This window comes from Ceratotherium simum, chromosome 23 (assembly GCF_057802395.1).
Source record: "Ceratotherium simum simum isolate JZ-2026a chromosome 23, ASM5780239v1, whole genome shotgun sequence".
Classification (NCBI taxonomy): Eukaryota; Metazoa; Chordata; class Mammalia; order Perissodactyla; family Rhinocerotidae; genus Ceratotherium; species Ceratotherium simum.
The window spans coordinates 27,347,389-27,363,587 of NC_141922.1; the positions used below are offsets into that span (position 1 = coordinate 27,347,389).

Here is a 16,199-nt window from a genome sequence, read left to right on the forward strand (position 1 = left end):
GACTAATTTTATAGTGTTTTCAAGCTAGAAAATACAATAATGTGGTAAATTAAGATTCCTGTAGCATGTTTTATAAACACATATAATAAAAACACTTCAATGTTGTAAGAAATGGCAATTCATTCTGTTTTTAAAATCCTATAAATTTTGCCCTCTTCTCTTTTTTCCACTGGTGTGTGGGGAAAAGCACTCATGTTGCATTAACAATAATAATAATAAAATGTCCTTAAAGATCAGAGCAAAAAGGGTATTCCTCATAGTGATGCTCTTTTCAAGAGGCAGCACCCTGTCCATGTAATTAAACTTTTAAAGAACATTCATGTTCTCACCACTCTGCAAGTTACTTTTCAGATTAAAAGAAGTAAAAGTGATAAATCTGTTCAATAGCTTGAATGGCATTATTCAGTGAAAGCAGCTGATTGAATGAATACTAACTTCATTTGAATGTCTTGGCATCACTGCCTGTGGGCAATTATGAAATATCTAAATATCAGAGAAGAGATTATATACTTCATTCTTTATTTTGAATGTTTTTAATTAAAGAACATTAAATACGTGTATCATGCAGAAGCTCTCCTATTATCTTTGCATTTTAAATTTGGAAGTCTTTCTCCCATTGCAGATTCCAAAAACAGTGGTTTAAAGGACACTTGCAAATAGATAAAAAATAATTTGACAATTAAAATAAGAAATGGGACTAAGTAAAAATGGTGAAAGTTAGAAATACTGTCTGCATTTTAAGATAAAATGTTTGGAAAAGTGTTTTGAGTTTAAATTAGTGCTGCTGTTTGCCCTTGTTGAGCTTTCTGGACAGGATGTAGGGCTCAGAGGTGAAGAGTAGAATTTCTTGAATCAGTCCATCAAGGTTTAAACCTAGACTAAGGCACTAATCAGCAATATGACTGGAAAAATTTTTTAACTCTCCATGCCTCAGTTTCCTCACCTGCAGGAAGTATGTAATAATAGGAGCTAATCTTAAGATTGTTGTGAAGATTAAATGAGTTGATACATGTAAAGGATGTAGAATAGTTCCTGACACATAGTTAGTATCATGTAAGTGTTAGCTATTGTTAAAATTCATATTAACCTAGGATTACTTTTTTGAGGCAATAATGATGATGAAATGGAAAAATATGAAATTTTTATGTTTTTTATTTTTTAATATGTATTCCTAATGTTTTCACAGACCACTTCTATGTAAACCTATAATCTGTGTTATACATTGTAATATAATAAAGTAGCTAAACCAAGGTCATGCTACTTATTTTCCTGATCTCTATCCCATGTTAAAAAAGTCACATTTTAATAATATGTACTACTATTTATAATGTTATAAAATAGTTTAAAAAATAAATATAAAATTGCCCGTTATGTAAAAAGAGAAATTAGAATAATCGGGAAAAAAATGACTGATTATATTTTGCAAAAAGTGAGACTTGAGCTGAGTCTTGAAAATTAGGCTTTGGATAGCTAAAGAGGAAGAAAGGGAAAACTTGGAGATGTGAGGAAAACGTAAATAAAGCATGGAATGAGCATGCTAACCAGTAAAATTGCAGAACAGTGAAGAATCTGTTGGACTTGAGTTATGGCTGCATCTGGGTGGCTAGTGGGAAATATAACTGATATACTAAAAATCTAAAATCATAGAAGATTTGAACAGTAGTAAAAACTGTTTGAAGAAGTTGAGTCCTCCTCTAGCACTCAAGATGGGTTGGAGGTGAATGATAATGGCGTCACAAAATCATCAGTGATTAGGTTGGATGACAATGGGAATTTTGGTGGCATTATCTGGAGGTCATTGAAGGAGCAAGAAAGGAGCTTGGAATAGATGACAAAACTATAGATTGGAAGTCATTAGCGAAGAGGTAATTATTCAAGCCGTGAGGGAAATATAAAATATGGAGAACTGTGGTTTAATGTCTTTGAATTTCTCCACTACATGTGATATCAGGCAAACTAGGAGAGTAGCCAAAAAAATCCCAGAAAGGTAAAGAGGAATTAAATGGCAAGTCAGAAGACCAAGAAAAGTAAATACATCACATGCTTTGCATGGATCGGTGAATATGTTTTAAAGTTGGCAATAAAGGTATTGTTGGGACTGTTTAGGAAACTGATTTTTATAAAATGGAGGATACAAATGCAAAATTTCATGTCTAATTGAAAATATGACAGCTTTACCAGAGCCATGACTGTTGGTTTTCGGATGATAGTTATCTTGCTATCTGATAAATCAATTTGAGCACATTGACCAGTCTGAAGTAAACGATGAAGGGATCCAGTGGTTCTCAACATTGACTTTATGTTAGAATCACCTTGAGGATTATTAAAAAAAAACAAAAACAAAACAAACAAACAAAAACACTGATGCCCAGGGTCCTACCCGGGAGTAATTATATTAGAATATTTAGAGATAGAAACAGGGATCTTTATTCTTTAATGAAAACTCCACAGCTGATTCCAATCCACAGTGTCAGACGAGAACCATTGAAAGGTTTAGACGTTTTTCCTCTCTGGAGTCTCTATTCAGGTACTTTCTTTTCTTAAAAAGAGCAGAGGCAGATAAGTTGATGAAGAGAAAAATATGTTATTCTTCAGTTCACTCTAAGATCGAATTATGAAACAACATCACTTAGATATTTCAGAAGTATCTGGTTTAAAAATCTTCCCATTAAAAAATCTATCTTGGGGACTTACATATTCACTGGGGGTGATCACATTCACTGAAAATGTTATTAAATCTTTCATTGACTGGGTGTTCTGAAGAAACTTCTGAAAACATGTACAATGGCTAAGTAAAACATAGTCATGGAAATTGCTAGAGGGTAAAGCCATTATTTTGGTTTTCAGTATTATATCGTAATTCAGTGACATGCTTGGTAATTTGCCATCCTAGTGTTACTTTGACATTGGCAGACTAAATTGCTTTATGATATACCAAATAAGAAGAGCTAATAACCTTAAACTTTTTCCATAGTGTCTTATTTTTCTATTGCAACTTTAAAAATAAGAGGTACCCTGTCATACAGGGGTATGACAAATTACACTGTCATAACTGGTAATGACTTATTTACTGCCACTAATAACTAATAGAAACTCTGGCACTGATATCTTGGGAATACATTGCTGGAGATGTCACAATTTGATAGTAATCAAAAATAAAGTGTTAACTGTTAATGTGTTAATATTCAGAATAGTATGTCATTGACTGTGGACATCAAACTTATTTTTTATAGGTACACAAGTATAAAAATGTTTTTGTCTCATTGTTGAGTTTTAAAATTGTTTTAACTTTCTATATTTAAATATAGTGATTATAATAACAAAATACAATAATATATTTTACGTAAATTTTTAAATTAATATAATCCTTGACTTTCTTTTCTTTTGTTACAGTAAATGAAGGAGGTATTAAAACAGCTTCCAATTTATGCCCAGATCCAGGAGAACCAGAAAATGGGAAGAGAATTGGATCAGATTTTAGGTAATATTTTAAATTGTTGATTTTATTATATATTTTGTTAAAGTTTATTTTAATTTACATTTTAAAAATAGCTAATAATATGGAGATGAAGACCTGCTGACTTAAAACCATGGCAGCTAGATTCCGTTGATGTGTTACTATTAATAATACTTTGTTATTTTAAAATGACCAATTGAATAACATATCAACTTTATTAGGACACTTTTTTGGAGTTTAAATGATTAATTTCTTGTCAGGTAGTAAGTGAAAAATCATGGGATTTGGATTTGAAAGGCATGAGTTTGAATTCAGATTCTACTGCTTATTAGTTGTCTGATCTTGGGTAAATCACTCAGTCCTGTCTGCCTGAGTTGCATCTTCTGTAACATATAAATAAAATTTACCACATATAATGGTGAGTTTCAAATGAGGTACTGCCTATAAACCTTCCTGCAAATGTTCTATAAACATTTTATATGTATTTTTTAGAAGTAAACATAACTTGAATATGTTTTATATCCATCTTAGAATTAGTATTTATTTTATTAATTTGAAATTAAGTTTATAACAACCTAGAGAATGTATGTAGTATACTATGATAGCCATTAATTTACATAACTATCAAATAATATTTTTTTTAGATTTTGAATTTTCAGTAGTCCTTTGATTTTAGCATTTTACAAATAAGAGATACAAAAAATCCTGTAAAATACTAAATGATAATTTAGTTAACATTCACAGATACTTATTTTCACAAAGTATCCATGATATATTAAATTTAAAAAAATATTGGTAATGGTTATAGTTATACCACACATTTGCAATCTTCTTTATATTGTTTGTATAAAGGGCAAACGATATGCTGAAGAATATTCCTATGAAGAAAAATGATAGTTCTTAGAATAGAGATGGAAGTTTTGTCCCCAAGGATCTTTCAATATGACTTAAAGTTATATTTTGCTATACTTGGAGTGGAAAACAATAATAATATTTCAAAATGAATACTATTGTAATTTTCTAAAAATTTTGCAGAACTTTATTTAACCAGCCCCATTATTAATATAGATAATAATGTTTGAAGAAGCACACTAGAAAGAAATTCAAAAGACCTAGGATTTAGTCATACTCTGATCTTAAAAAACTAAATGACTTTATTAAAAATCAATCAGATCTCTCAGTCTCAATAATTAAAAGTGGTATTTTATAGACTACAAAGTGGTAAGCAATTTAATGAGTGTTTTTTTTATATGTTGTCTTTATTTATTATAAAGTCCTATATGGTTTTTATTATTTTATCCCCACTTTACAATAAAACTGAAGCTCTGTTTAACCCAGGAAATAATTTGATTGAACTGGAATTTGAACTTATTACTTTCTGATTTCAAAACCTGTCCTTTTAATCACTCTATTACATTATGCTTTGAAGTCAAACAAACTTCATTTAAATTCCATCCTTGCCATAAACTGTCTTGTCTTCTCCAAGAGTTGGTTTCCTCAGACCTAAAAATTAGGATAATAATACTTATCTCATAAGATTGAGGAGAAGATTACATGAGATAATGCATGCATGGTAGTAATCACAAATCTTAAGACAAAATAAGTATTCAATGAAGGCCAGCTGCTACTATGGTATGATATGATACATAGAACAATAATTATTAATATTTACTTTGTCCCTCTATTTGCAAAAATATATGGTTTATTAGAAATAGACATAAAATAATAGTAATATAGTGAGTTAAATTACCTTCGAATATAGTGGATTTCATCCTAAGATCATCTTGCAATCATGTTTCAAGCACCATGATAGATGTTAGGCATCAAGAAGCTCACAGTCAGACTAAGACATAATATAGTCATTAAGAATGTGTGGGCCAGCCCCGTGGCTTAGCGGTTAAGTGCACGCTCTGCTACTGGCGGCCTGGGGTTTGGATACCGGGCGCGCATCGACGCACCGCTTCTCCGGCCATGCTGAGGCCACGTTCCACATACAGCAACTAGAAAGATGTGCAACTATGACATACAACTGTCTACTGGGGCTTTGGGGGAAAAAAAAATGGAGGAGGATTGGCAATAGAAGTTAGCTCAGAGGTGGTCTTCCTCAGCAAAAAGAGGAGGATTAGCATGGATGTTAGCTCAGGACTGATCTTCCTCAAAAAAAAAAAAAAAAGAATGTGTGAAATGTTATGGATGCACAGAGGAGGTATAGTATTTTTGGAGGATAGAAGATGAGAATCACAGAAGGGTAACACAAAGCTAGGTCTTAAAGGATGATTAGATTCTGATATAGAGAAGAAGAGAAATCCAGAGAAGAATATTTATACATTTATACATTCATTATCTACATATATAGTTTGCCTATTATGTGCCTAGCCTTGTTCTAGGAACAAATAAACAAAAAGCAGACATAGTACATGCTCCCCCATAGTTCTTAGAATTAAATGGCAGAAAAGACAATAAATAATTAAATGAGCACATGCTGACATAATCACAAATTTAGAAAAGTACTATGAAGTCAAAAAATAAAATAAAAATACAAGCTTCTGTGACAAAAAATAAAGATGTCAGGGTGGGAAACCCACTCAATTTAAGAAGGTCCCACATCATTGATACTGGAAGAGTTTCGTACATCTAGCCTACAGGGAAGGGCTCACGTTGAGGAAGAGCTTGATGAACTGTTCCAGGAAAATAAAGATCAGTGAGTCTAAATTGTAGAATGTAAATGAGAGAAAAACATAGAGTGAAGTTGAGGAGATAAGGAGAAACCAGATCTCTTCTGCAGAGAAAGCAAATTGGCAGCTGTTCAGCCTAATCTGGACTGGAGATATGTTTTGTTTTAAGCACACAGTGTTTTTAAAAAATGGGAGCCAACATTTAAAAATCAGCAGATTTTAGACACACACACACACACACACACACACACGATTTTTGTATTGCCTTGTTAGATTTCGCAACTGAAACTGAAACCAGTGTACCTTCCTGGTTAATATCTGCTGGATACAATTAACAGCTGTTCCCTTTAGGCAGAGAAAGCTCTCTCTGATTCACCATGGTCACCCCTAGGCTACTTCATTCATTTACGTCACCTACCTATTATGGGAAGCTGTAAAGAGATGTATGAGAATAGCTTGATCCAGTTGATTGATTTTTCAGTAGATCACGCTTTATGTTTTAGATTGTGCATTGAAGAAAACAGAGGTTTTAGTTAGAAGGCAAATGTAGTAGTCTGGGTGTAAGATGGTGGAGACTTGGATTATGATGATGGCAGTGAACTAAACAGATTCAAGAAATCTTTTGAAGATAAAATACTCAGTATCTAATAATAATTTAATGAGGGAAGTAAGAAAAACAAAAAAAATAAAGGATGATTCCTAATTTTCTGTGCTTGAACATCATGAAAATGGAGTAAATGATGACATTTAATTAAATGTGGCAGTCTAGAGGTTTGAGGAGAAAAATCAAGAGTTTAGTTTTAAGATTGTAAACTTCAGATGACTTAGAGAATTCCAGATGGGTATGTTAAGTTTGTAGTTGAACATAATTGAAGTTCAGAGATAGCAGGGAACCATCAGCATATAGACATTATAAAAAAATATTAACATGACATGAGTAGAAGACATCACTTGGTGACAGTATGTAGAAGGACAAGAGAATCTATGACATAGTTGCCAAGATCTATGCTGTTTGATGATTTGGTGGAATACAAGGAGCTGTGAAATCATGCTCATATGTGACAAGAGGAATAGGAGTGTGTGAAGCAAAAGAAGGAAGTCCTTTAAAAGGAGTTGAGGAGTGCTGAATACTATTGAAAAATTGAGAATGATGAGGACAGAAGACTGTCTCTTAAATTTGACAACATGAAGGTTGTTGACAAGAGTGATTTTATTGGAGTGATAGAGGTTGAGACAAATTGAAATAGGCTGAAGAGTGAATAGAGACACTTCAGATAGGTAATAGCTTTGGAACATCAAATTCTATGAAGTAGAAGAATAATGGGGTAGTTCTGTAGTCATTAGGAAGTCAAGAGAGATTTTAGAGATACAATAAACCACAGATGTTTATTGGTTGATACAAATAATCCTGTAGAGAGGAAAATATTGATGATAGGAAAGAGAGAGTATAAGTAAAGGAACATAATTTTGTAGGAGAAAATAAACAGGATCCCAATGACTGGTAGAGGGAAATTATTTTCACTGTAGCAGGAAGGAAGATAGAGAAGTAGAGAGGAGACGCTACTAGGCTTGCAGATTTTATGATGGAAGGATGAGAGAGCTCATCTTTAACACTTTCACTTTGGTAATGCTGCATCAAGCAAAACCATCAAATGAAAAAAAATATATATGGAGAGATAGGGATGAATACGAGAGGAACCTCGAGAGTAATATTGGAAGTGGTTGTTACCAGCAATGGGAGAGCAAGCTTGATATAGAAATGTTGCTTTGTTAAGCAATTTTTTTAATTTATTTTTTTATTGCATGCTAAGCAATTTTGAGTGTCCTTTTGAGATTGATAATAATAAATCTGCCTAGTTATGTGATTTCTATCTAGCATGACTAAGCTTCCCAGGTAGAAGTATAAAAAGGAATGTGCAAAGGCATGATAAAGCTTAGAGCATTTGGGAAATTGTGAGTAATTCTTCCAGGCATAACAATTAGAAACACGGATCTGGAGCAAAGGAATCTTCAAGCAGAGATATAGGTTGGGAAATCTTTATAAAGGGAGTGGATTCGATTGTCTTTCAAGTTCAGTTTCTGCTATAAACATATCACCACTTCAGAAGCAGCAGCTAAAACATTTTTAGACTCATCTGTTTCACAGGGGGAGAAAAGAACTTTGTGTTTGTTTTAAAAGTATAAAACAATGATTATTCTCATATAAAAGACTGTGGGGGTCTGGCCCGGTGGCGCAAGCGGTTGAGTGCGCGCTCTCCGCTGCAGCGGCCTGGGGTTCGCCGGTTCGGATCCCGGGCGCGGCCCGACGCACCGCTTGTCAAGCCATGCTGTGGAGGCGTCCCATATAAAGTAGAGGAAGATGGGCACGGATGTTAGCCCAGGGCCAGTCTTCCTCAGCAAAAAGAGGAGGATTGGCAGATGTTAGCTCAGGGCCGATCTTCCTCACAAAAAAATAAATAAATAAAAATAAATAAATAAATAATAAAAGGCTGTGGGAAGCACCCCCCAAAATAAGGGGAAGCTGATAAAGGAATAAAAATCACGGACAAAAGATTCATCAGCTCAGTATGAAGTAGTGTACTTTTAGTCAGGACTTGAATCAACAGTTAATTCTCTTTTCCTGGGACCTTATCATCTCAAAGGAAAATTAGCCACTGTGAGGCAGTTACACAGTGAATCACCACCTCCACATGTGGAAGCAGGACTGGTTGTTGGACTGAAGTCCCAGTCTCTGCCCCACAAATAGAAAGGAACTCATGGCAAACTCGCCTGGTGCCCTTCACCCAGATAATACTACAGGTCTTTGAGGTTCCGGAGCTGACGCATTTCTGCAGTTTAGTAAATATCCAGGCAAGGCTAAGAAGGCAATCTCCCCCACCATTTAGTGCCTCTTGACTCACTAAATTGTCTTCTTGAAACCTCCCTCCTAGTTAAGTTGAGATGGGGGTGGGGATCATCCATTCAAATGCTCCAACTTTTTCCAGGGAAATTATACCTGCAAATTTTCCATTAATTGGTATCCTCACATCTTCTGATACATCCTTCCCGATGATAAACTATGTGTTATTCTAATGATCCTGGATGATATATATATATATATATGTATTATATATTTTATATATACATAATCTATCCTTAACAAATTCTGTGCAGATGTTCTGAAATCCATCTTTTAGAATGTGTGAGCATGTAACTTCATTTGTTATCAGCCTTGGGGCTTCAGATAAAACTGAAGACAATAGGAAATGTCTCATTTGTTAACATACTTCTCCACAAATTATCATTTTCCCCAGAGAGACAAAACTGTGAAAAAGATCTTCTTGCGCCTGTAAATGTGAAAAATTGATGAGATCCTTACCATAGAAATAAAATTAAACAAAAAAGCAAGCAAACAAATAAATAATTATAATTACAGAATGTGAAACTGTGTATAAGTCACATTGATTTGAGTCCTCCATAGATGTTTGTGTTTCTTTCATCTTTACCTGAAATTAATATTGCTTCTAAGATAAGCACACGCAGGTATGTAAAAGTAAATATAAAACAACTTTTGAATATTGTCTTCTCAGCTGTTAAGAAAGATACATGCTTTTCTCTGTTATTCATACCTTAAAAAAAACCTACTAAGACAGTATATCAAGATTTCCCAATCACCATTGGTAATCTAATGGCAGCCCCTGAGAGTATTGGCATGAGGTCTAGGGAGAGAAATTATTGCACATTGGACCAGAGCTTAGGTCTTATTTTCAAGTGCAATGTTATTTTCTCCATAACACAAATAAATTATTTAGGTAGTAGGGTGGTTTCCAATTTTTTTAAATTGGAGGCACCATTTCCCAGTAAACCAGTCTTAAAACTTAGTAGTAATTGCTCAGTGCCGGGGGTGGGTTTGGGGTGGGTTTGGGGTGGGGGGCAGACAGGAAAGTAGGAAGAGGTGATTACAACACTAAGCACCACTGATTTTTTTTTTTTTTGAACTATCTCTAGGGTCCAAACTCTCTTCCATTGCCACTTATATTCTTTAGCTCAGATTTGCACTATTTCAATAAACTCTTATTGAGTCCTGCAGGCTTTAAGGCTTCAGTGTAACGTCACTCAATACAATCAGTAAACCTCCAAAAGCATCAACAAATATGTATAAATAAATTTATTAGAATCAAAATGCTAATGTCCTTTAGTCTGAAAATTTGGAGGCTAGGAGAGAGAGAATACAGTTAAAGTACAATTTAAAAAGTTTTTTTTTAATTTTTTTTACTTAACCAAACATTGCAAAAACTAGATAGAACTGCCTTGAAATTTTAAGTGGGTCACTTCCCATATGTCACCTGTCTCCCCATATAACATAAGATTTTCTTCTCCATTCTTTTACTTTACAATATTTTTATATTGTATATACAATATAATACAATATTTTTATATACCACGTATGCAATGTATATGTATTTGTTTATGTTTTCTGTCAAGTCCCACTAGAATATCGTCTCTAACAGAGCATGGGCTTTGTTTGGTACAGCATCTACTACGCTGACAGACATATAGTAGCCACTCAATAAATATTCATTCTTTTAACAAATGGGATCTTAATAAATTTATAAAATCATTAATCTTTCAAGATTTAAAATATATAAAGCACTTCCAAGACAGAACACTAGGTAGGTGTAACTTATTGTTCTTTAGTTTTACTTTGCAATGTACATATAAAAATTATTTTCAGAATATTTTAAGAAATACTACAGCAAAAACTTTAAAAAAGTTATACAAAAACTTGAAATAGAGGAGCAAATTAAATACAAAGTAAGGAGAAGAACAGTAAAAATTAGAGCAAAAATAAATGAAATTGAAAACAGGAAATTAATAGAGAAAATTAATAAAACCAGAAGCTGGTTCTTTGCAAAGATCAATGAAATTGATAATCTCTAGGCAGGCTAACCAAAGAGAGAGGGAAGGAGGGAGGGAGGAGAAGAGGGAGGGAGAGAAGGAGTGCGGGAGAAAGGGAGAGAGGGAGAGAGAGAAGAGAAGAGAGGAGAGATAAGTGAGAGACTCAATCCAGGGACATTAAAAGGATAATAAAGCAATATTATGAACAATTCTGTGCCTACAAATTTGATAACTTAGGTTATATGGATGAATTCCTTGAAAGATACGATCTAGCAAAAACTCACACAAAGAGAAACAAATGATCTGAATATAACTGTTAATGAAATTGAATTAATAATTAAGTCTTCCAAAACAGAAAGCACTAGGCCCGAAAGGATTCATTGGTGAAGTTTATCAAACCTTTAAAGGAGAAATGATATCAATTCTCTACAGTCTCTTCCAGAAAATAGAAGCAGAGAGAACACTTCCTAACTCCTTCTATGAGGCCAGCATTACCCTGATAGCAAAATCAAAGACATTACTAGGAAGGAAAATTACAGACCAATATCTCCCATGAACATAGATGCAAAAATTTTCAACAAAATATTGACAAATTAGATTCAACAATGTATAAAAAGAATTACATACCATGACCGAGTGGGATTTATTCCAGGTGTACAAGGCTGATTCGACATTCAAAACTCAATTAACACAATTAATCACATAGATAGGCTAAGAAAGAACATCATGTCACTGTAGCAATAGATGCAGAAAAAAATTTGACAAAATCCAACACTCTCAAAAAACTAGGAAGGGAGGAGAACTTCATCAACTTGATAAAGAACATCTATAACAAACCTACAGCTAATATGATACTTAGTGTGAGAAACTGTCCCTCTAAGATTGAGAACAAAATAAGGATGTCCCCTCTCACCACTCCTATTCAATATCATGCTGGAAGTGCTAGCTAATACAATAAGATATAAAAAGGAAATAAAAGATTACAGATTTGGAAGGAAGAAATAAAAGTATCTTTTTTTGGCAGATTTTATGATTGTCTATGTAGAAAATTCCAAAGAAACAACAAATAAACCTCTGGAACTAGTGAGTGATTATAACAAAGTTGCAAGATAGAATTTTAATATAAAAAAATCAATTGCTTTCTCATATACCAGCAATGAACAACTGGAATTTGAAATTAAAAACACAGTACCATTTACATTAGCACCAAAAACGAAAGAAAGAAAGAAGGAAACACTTAGGCATAAATATAACAAAATATTTTTAAGATCTATATGAGGAAAAATACAAAATACAAAATTCTGATTAAAGAAATCAAAGATCTAAATCAATAGAGAGATATTCCATGTTCATAGAGAGGAAGACTTGATATTAGTTAGATGCCAATCTTTCTAACTTGATGTGCAGATTCAATGTGATCCCAATCAAAATCCAAGCATGTTATTTTGTGTGCCTCAACAAAATAATTCTAACGGTTATGTGGAAAGACAAAAGACCCAGAATAGCCTACGCAATACTGAAGAAGAACCAGGTCAGAGGACTGACACTATCCAACTTGAAGGCTTACCATAAAGCTACAGTGATCAAAAGAGTGTGGTAATGGCAAAAGAATAAACAAATAGATTCAAGGAACGGAATAGATAGCTCAGGATCATACACAAATATAGTCAATTGATCTTTGGTAGAGAAGCAAAGACAATTCAATGGAGAAAGGATCATCCTTTTTTTTTAAAATGGTCCTGGAACAACTGGACATGCACATGCAAAAAAGTGAATCTAGACTCAAACTTTACATCTTCCACAAAAATTAACTCTAAATGGATCATAAATCTAAATTTAAAATGCAAAACTATAAAAATTCTAGAAGATAACATAGGAAAACTTCTAGTGGCCATGAGTTTGGTGATGACTTTTTAGATATCGCACCAAAAGCACAATCCATGAAAGAAAAAAATTCATAAGTTGGACTTCATTAAAATGAAAAGTGCTGATCTGCAAAAGATACTGATATAAGGAAAAAAATGGACAAGCTGGAGACTGGTAGAAAATATTTGCAAATCACATATTTGATAAAGTACTTGTATCCAAAAAATTTTTTAATCAACAGTAAGTAAACAAACAACCCAGTTACACAATAGGCAAAGGATCTGAAAAGACCTGTCACCAAAGAAGATATTAAAGATGGTAAATAGGCATATGAAAAAATGCTCACCATCGTGTATGTTAGATACCACTACACAGCTATCAGAATGCTCGAAGTCCAAAACACTGATAATACCAAAAGCTGGTGAGGAAGTGGAGCAATAGAAACTCATTTATTGTTGGTGGGAATGCAAAATTGTAACGCCATTTTGGAGGACATCCTGACAGTTTCTTAAAATGCTAAACACAGGCTTACCATACAACCCACCATTTTCACTCCTTGGTATTTACCCAAATGAGTTGAAAACTTATGTCCACACAAAAACCTGCATGTGAATGTTTATAGAAATTTTATTCATAATTGCCAAAAATTGGAACAACCAAGTTGTGAATTGGAACCAGATCAGTATTTAAGATGATAAACTGTGGTAGATTTATACAATGGAATATTATTCAGCAATACAAAGAAAGAAGTTAGTAAGATCTGAGAAGACATAAAGAAACCTTAAATAAATGTATATTACTATGTGAAAGATGCAAGTCTGCAAAGGCTACATAGTGTATGACTGCAACTATATGATATTCTGGAAAAGACAAAACCATAGAGATAGTTAAAAGATCAGTGATTGCCAGGGGTTCACAGGGAAGAGAGTGAGGAATGAATAGGTGTTGCACAGGACATATTTAGGACACTGAAATGTGTATGATACTTTAATGGTGAATACATGATATTACGCATTTGTCAAAACCCGTAGAATACAAAGAATGAACCCTAATATAACATATGGACTTTCATTAATAAAATGTATCAATATTGGTTTGGTTCATCTATTGTAACAAATGTGCCCCACTAAGGCAAGAAGTTAATAATAGAAGAAACTCTGTGTGTTGCGGTAAGGAGAGGATGGCAACCCTCTGTACTTTCTGTGCATTTTTTCTATAAACCGGAAATTGCTGTAAAAAATAAAGTCTATTAAAAATGAAAAATAAAGACATACAAGTGATTTTATATTATATTTTGAACCAAGTGATATATATATATATGAACACATACATATGTTATTTTAACTATAAAGTTATTAAAATACTTCAAAATACTTCTCTAGAATGTTGATATAACAACCTCGAACATTTAGTTGTTTTTTTTTTATTCTCCTAGCAGGGCAGTAATCACTGAGAATGAGAAGTTTAGAGAGAGGGAAAAGAGATATTTCAATTTTTAAGAGAGATATATTCTTTGACAGATAAGAACAGTTCCCCCATCTCCGTTTCCATGGCCACAATCCTAGTTCATCCTTTATTTTTATATTTTTAGATAATTGCAGTGTCAGCTTTACTAGCTGCAGATTCTTCCCTTTTTCATCCATGTTATGTGCTATTGTCACATTGGTCTTCCAGACATCATCTGCAATAGTGTGTTTTTCCGACTCACACACCAACAGAACTTTGCTGTGGCCTACTTAGACACAAACTACTCAATTTTGGCATTCAGAGCACCTTGAAATATATCCAATCTTGCCAGATTTATTTTCCAGTTTTTATGGTGACGAATTACTCCACATAGTTTATGTCAAATGTTTCTGAGTTTTCCTGACTTCAGTTGATTTTGTTGTTTCTTCTTGCTGGAATGTTCTATTCCAGCATTTTTATCTGTGTCATCCTACACATTCTTCAAGGACTCACTCAAAATCCTCCTTCATAAAGCTTTTCTTATTTCCTCAATCTGTTACAATTTGGTTCTTAACTCCCCTAGCATTGTGTGTACCCTCATTATAGTACTTACAATGTTCTTTCCTTGCCTTTTAGAAACTTTTTTAAGTGTAAGATCTTTGGAATCAGAAATAGGATCATTCATATTTCTGTATGCCTGAAGAAGGGAATTCAATAAATGTAATGAATTGAATTGATTAAAACAGCAAAACTGCAGCTTCAGCATTTTTCCAATAATTTCTCTGATCACATGACCTTATAGCAGGACTTCAAACTCATCATAAACCAAGTGACTTATAGGCAGCAGTTGCTAAAACAGAAACATTCTCGTATGCACATAATCAATATTTTTATAATCCCTGAAGAAATACATAAGAAAATCCTTGGAGAAGTAAGGTATTTTATGGGACTTGCTATATTTTGCTTACAATTTTGTGCTCTAATCTCTAAGGTGAGAGTCCCAGCAGCTGTGTTTTGAAATCTTAAAAGCTTTGTTTCTAATTTGAAATGCCTATGAAGCATAACAGGCTTTTAGAGGGAGAAATGCTGCCAAGGAGATGTGGAAGCTGCCAGCAGCTTCAATGCTGAAAAATAAATTAAAAATTCAAATGTCTCTTAAAATTATAACCAAATGCTTGGGAAAGCTCAACTTCTGGGATCCTTAACTTAACGCAGACTTTCCTTCTGTAGGAAAGGCCTTGTCTGATGCCTTGCTTTTAAAGGGATGCCACCAGACAGGGACATGAATTTATCTTCCCCTTCAGAGCAAAGAATAATGTTGGCTCCAAAATTTGGGTTTTCATTTGGATTATTAAAACACTGGTATATCACAGTAGTGAAACAGCAGGGAACATGCGTCTCATCTGGTAATATTAAAACACTACCATAGTCAGGAAAAGCTGACTATCATGATGTAAATCCATTACACTTTTGAATATGGACCTACCTTCGCCTGTTTTCCTAACATAAGCTTCCTAAATATGCTAGCATATTCATTTGTATGTCTTATTTTGGTAATTGCAAAGAGACAATTAATAGATAGAAGCTTCCAGAGTTGTTTTGTCTATCCTCACTTCACAAATGTCTTCTAAAGAATAGCCTATACTTGTGGCACTTCCTTCTTTAGCACACAGCTATTTCCTAATATTTTGTAATGTGACTTTTTATGTCATCTCTTAGATTACCAATAACTTCATCCCTAAATTAATTTTCTCAGTCCTCATTTCCCTTGAACCTTCTGTCACCATTGTAACCTCTTTTTTGGCTTCAATGACTGAGAAATATCTTGGTTTTTATGAGTCTACTTATTCTGACCACTCATTTTTCACTCTTTTCTT

General features: G+C 33.6%; 1 protein-coding gene across 4 annotated transcripts in view; it reads left to right on the forward strand.

The window, feature by feature from the left end:
* The window catches only part of CSMD3 (CUB and Sushi multiple domains 3), a 1,195,693-nt gene that overhangs the window by 485,179 nt on the left and 694,315 nt on the right, over positions 1-16,199 (forward strand). For all 4 annotated transcript variants that reach the window (XM_004431279.3, XM_087447535.1, XM_004431280.3 and 1 more), the window contains one exon: positions 3,394-3,481. In XM_004431279.3, the coding sequence (XP_004431336.2) occupies positions 3,394-3,481 (88 nt within the window). The remainder of the gene's footprint in view (positions 1-3,393; positions 3,482-16,199) is intronic.